Source organism: Phoca vitulina, unplaced genomic scaffold (assembly GCF_004348235.1).
Source record: "Phoca vitulina isolate PV1807 unplaced genomic scaffold, GSC_HSeal_1.0 scaffold615, whole genome shotgun sequence".
NCBI classification, from domain to species: Eukaryota; Metazoa; Chordata; class Mammalia; order Carnivora; family Phocidae; genus Phoca; species Phoca vitulina.
This window is the reverse complement of record NW_022590302.1, coordinates 4,052-8,583: the sequence shown is the minus strand read 5'-3', so window position 1 is coordinate 8,583 and position 4,532 is coordinate 4,052. Positions and strand designations below refer to the sequence as shown.

Sequence of the window (4,532 nt, the reverse complement as noted above, 5' to 3'; positions counted from 1 at the left end):
GATAGACACTTTAAAATGATATAGTGTCCTTCTGTGTCTGTAACTACAGACTTTAGTTTAAAATCTAATTTGTCTGATATAAGAATTGCTACCTCAGCTTTCTTTTGAGGTCCGCTGGCATGGAAGATGGATCTCCATCCCTTCACTTTCAGTCTGGACGTATCTTTAAGTTCAAAATGAGTCTCTTGTAGTCAGCATATGGATGGGTCCTGTCTTTTATCCAATCTGCAACCCTGTGCCCTTTTATGGGAGCACTTAAGCCATTCACGTTGAGAGTGATTTTTGAAAGATATGAGTTAATTTTCACCATGTTGCCTGTGAAGACGTTGTTTTTATAGATTGTCCCTGTAAATTTCTGTTGTATATCACTCATGGGGTCTTTCTCCTTTTATAGAACCCCCCTTAATATTTCTTGCAGGGCCGGCTTAGTGGTCACATATTCTTTCAGTTTCTGCCAGTCTTGAAAGCTCTGCATCTCTCCATACATTCTAAATTATAGCCTTGCCAGATAAAGTATTCTTGGCTGCATTTTCTTCTCATTTAGTACCCTGAATATGTCTTGCCAGGTCTCTGTGGATAGGTCTGATGTTATTCTGATGTTCCTCACTCTGAACGTAAGGCATCTCTTCCCCCTACCTGACCTTAAGATGGTTTCCTTCATTCTAAGATTTGTGAGTTTTACTATTACTTGCCTGGGTGTTGGCCTGTTTTCCTTGATCTTGGGAGGGGTCGTTTCTGCCTCTAGGACTCGAATGTTTGTTTCATTCCACAGATCAGGTAAGTTCTCAGCTACGATTTGCTCAAATATATCTTCTAGTCCTCTCTCTCTCTCCACCACCTCTGGGATTCCAATAATTCTGACATTGGAACGCTTCATGGTGTCACTTATTTCTCTGATTCTATTTTCATGGATTCTGAGTTGTTTTTCCCTGGCCTCCTCTTTTCCCTTTTTATCTATTGTATTGTCTTCCAGGTCAGTGATTCGTTCTGCCTCACTTACCCTAACTGTTAGATTATCTAGATTGGATTGGATCTCACTGATATCATTTTTAAGTTCTGCTAATTCAGCTTTCATTTCTGCCCTTAGAGACTCTAGGTTGCCATTAATTGATTTCTCCATTCTACCTATTGTCTTCACAATTGCTAGCCTGAATTCCATCTTTGACATCTTGGTTATATCTGCATCCATTTGTAAATCTGCAGCATAAGTCATAATCTCTGATTCTTTCCTATTTTGAGGTTTCCTCCTCCTAGTCATTCTGTTGATGGGTGGTTGAGGGAATGTATAGAGTCCAAATTATTGACCAGAACCTAAGCAAGATGCACCTGTTTTCTAGGGACCTTAGGGTTGCTGGCCTCTGGTTTTCCCAGCCTGTTTTCTGGGGGAGGGGCCTGCCACGCTGTTACTCAGGCAACCCTGTCTGGCAGAGATGCCCTCCCCTTGTGGTGAGGGATGGGCTCAGTGAAAACCGGTTTTGGGGAGCTTTTATTCTCTGGCAGTTTTCCACGTCTCTTCTAAAAGTCAGAGCAGAAGAGACTGTTTCCAACCCTCTGCCTCAGAGCAGAGAGATTGCAGACCATTCTTCAGTGAGCTCCCCAGGCCACACTGTCTCCGTTTCTGTCTGTGCTGCTATGAACGGCTGTGTCCTGGGTTGCATGCCCCTCAGCAGCACTCCTAGTCCTCGCCTTCACATCAGGACACGTCTCTGCCCTTTGTGCTTCTAAAACCCCCAGCCACCCCAGTTCACAGGTGCTGCCTCGCCGCTCCGGGTTTCCATCCAGGGGGCTGCCCTAAGGTCCTTTTCCCGCTGCTACTGGTCTGCTATTCTGTGACCTGTCCCCAGCGTGGGAGGCTATCGCTCACCCGCAGTGTAGCATCCCAACAGCTAGACTCCCACCCCCTTCCATTTATCCTCCAATATCTGCCCACGGAATCATGGATCCCTGCTTCATACCTTGAAACAAACCGCCTGTGACATTCTGTTTTAGAGATCCTGATCTATCTTCTCACATCTCGGGCTGATTTCTTGGGTATTCAAATGGTTTGGTAGATATCCAGCTCAATTCTGGAGACCAGTTGGAATAGGGTCCCCTACTTCTCTGCCATCTTTTTTGAAAATCACTACTGGGTGTTATATGCAGCTAGTGAATCATTGAACATTACAACAAAAACTAATGATGTACTATATGTTGGCTAATTGAATTTAAATTTAAAAAATGAAAAAAAAAAGTCAAGGACAAATCTAACTCAGTGCACACATTTTTTTCCCCTTAAAGAGTCCGGTTTACTTATAACAAGAACTCCATTTCCAATTATACATAAAAAAGTAGAGCAAGTATATGCAGTTTTTTTCTTCCCCTTCATTTTCTTTTTTCTCCTGTATCAAGGAACATTTTCTTTTTCCCTCCATATTCTTAATTGGAGAGATAAGGAGATAATTAACAGAGCTCTGTTTTATTAAGGGCAGTTTATTTTCCCTTCCACTTCTTCAGCAGCGTTTCTCTTACTTCCTTGTTACGGAGAGTATAGATGAATGGGTTTAGAACTGGAGTCACCACAGTGTTCAGGACAGTCACAGCTTTTGTAAGATCCAAGGCCTCTTTGTTGGAGAGGCGGACATGAAGAAAGATCGTGGACCCATACCAGATGAGCACCACAGTGAGATGTGAAGAACATGTGGAGAAGGCTTTGCTCCTGCCGCTGGCTGAAGGAATCCTGAGAATGGTGCTGATGATGTAGATGTAGGAGACCAGGGTGATGAGGCATGAACTCAGGATGACCACAAAAGCAATCACAAAGGCCACGAGTTCCACTGCCTGTGTGCTGGTGCAAGCCAGGGTGATCCAGGGTGCAATGTCACAGAAAAAGTGGTTGATTGTGTGGGGACCACAGAAGGACAGGGTGCTGATGAGGGCTGTGGGCACTGCAATGGCCAGAAAACCGCACAGCCAGGATCCCAGGGCTAGCTGTGCTGAGAGCAGGCTGCTCATGATGGCCCCATAGCGTAGAGGACAGCAGATGGCCAGATAGCGGTCATAAGCCATGGCTGCCAGGAGGAAGTATTCTGTGCAGCCCAGTGAGAAAACAAGGTACATCTGCAAAAGGCAGCCAGTAAATGATATGGTTTGGCTTCTCCCCAGAAGGATGGCCAGAGCTTTGGGGACCGCAGCTGTGGTATACCAAATCTCCAAGAAAGAGAGGTTGCTCAGAAAGAAGTACATAGGTGTATGTAGCTGGTGGGATGTACACACCAACATCAAGATAGCCATGTTACCACTCACTGTGAGAATGTACATCACCAGAAAAAGCATAAAGAGAGAGAGCTGAAAGACCTGGGACCCAGGAAAGCCCAGCAGGAGAAAATCCTGGGAGAGAGTTGCATTGTCTGTGCCCATTGAATTTTGAGATATAGTGGTAAATAGAGGCTACACACTGAGGCTTTTGATCTAACCACACAGTCTTAGAAAAAGAAAAGAAAAGGATTCATGAGTGTGCTTCAGTAACTGAATGTAGACTGACAGTCAAACATATGCTGAGTGCCTGCTCTGTATTTGGAGCTGTGTTAATATCAAGTAATCTAATAATATGGAGAGATATGTGCTATTATCACCAATTAGTCGTTGAAGAGACTTATGTGTGAAGCATTTTAGCATTTTTGCAAAGATTGCAACATAGCTACATTTCAGATCCTATATGCAAACTCAATCTTTGGACCTGCATCATCCTATTCTGGACATGCCCAAGCACAGCTATAGATTACATCTAAACACACAAAAGGATGAGCACTTCGTGTTGACACAATTCACTACATTGTAACTAGACTGGTCTAGTCCTGGTCCTTAAATGAAAATATGTATTTTTCTTTTCTTTTTGTCTTTGTGTCTCAAATGTAGGTTCTAGTCACTTTCATGTTTGACACAGCTTTTGAATTGGTCTTCTTCTAATTTTAAGCTCTGACCTCAAAAATAATGTTCAGAAGTAAACTATAAAAAAAGTTTTAATTAGTGTAAACTTATTTTTGTCTTCTCTGACCTTAAATATTTCATGTATAAACTTATTAATGTGATACATTCTTTACACCAAAAAATATTTCCATGTTAAAAAGGGATTTAAGGCAACTGCTTCCTGCATCTAAGACACCTGGATACTCATTTGGAGGGATTACACTGAGAATGGGCTAAAAACAGAAAATCATTTTGAAACTAGTTATTTTCTGAAAAGAATAATTTAAATTCCAGTTAGTTAACACACAGTGTAATATTAGTTTCAGGTGTACCATTTAGTGATTCCATGCTTACATACAACATCTGGTGCTCATGACAAGTGCACTCCTTAATTCCCATCACCTAACTAACTGGAATTTAAATTAAATATATATATTTTTTTATATATATATATTTAATTATAATATATATATATAATATATATATAATTATAATATCAGTTATTATAATGATATATATGTATATAATCTTATTTAGATTTAATCAAGAATGATGAGTGACAGAAAAATAATGATGATGGTGATCAT

At 41.3% G+C, this 4,532-nt stretch overlaps 1 protein-coding gene across 1 annotated transcript; it reads right to left on the bottom strand.

The window, feature by feature from the left end:
- Positions 1-2,469: 2,469 nt before the first annotated feature.
- On the bottom strand, positions 2,470-3,396 carry LOC116629326 (olfactory receptor 6F1-like). Its single transcript, XM_032399626.1, has one exon. The coding sequence runs from the start codon at positions 3,394-3,396 to the stop codon at positions 2,470-2,472; it is 927 nt and encodes a 308-aa protein (XP_032255517.1).
- Between the last annotated feature and the right edge of the window lie 1,136 nt (positions 3,397-4,532).

Excerpts from the sequence above, each read along its gene's own strand:
- LOC116629326 (XM_032399626.1), bottom strand. The coding sequence starts at position 3,396 with ATGGGCACAGACAATGCAACTCTCTCCCAGGATTTTCTCCTGCTGGGC.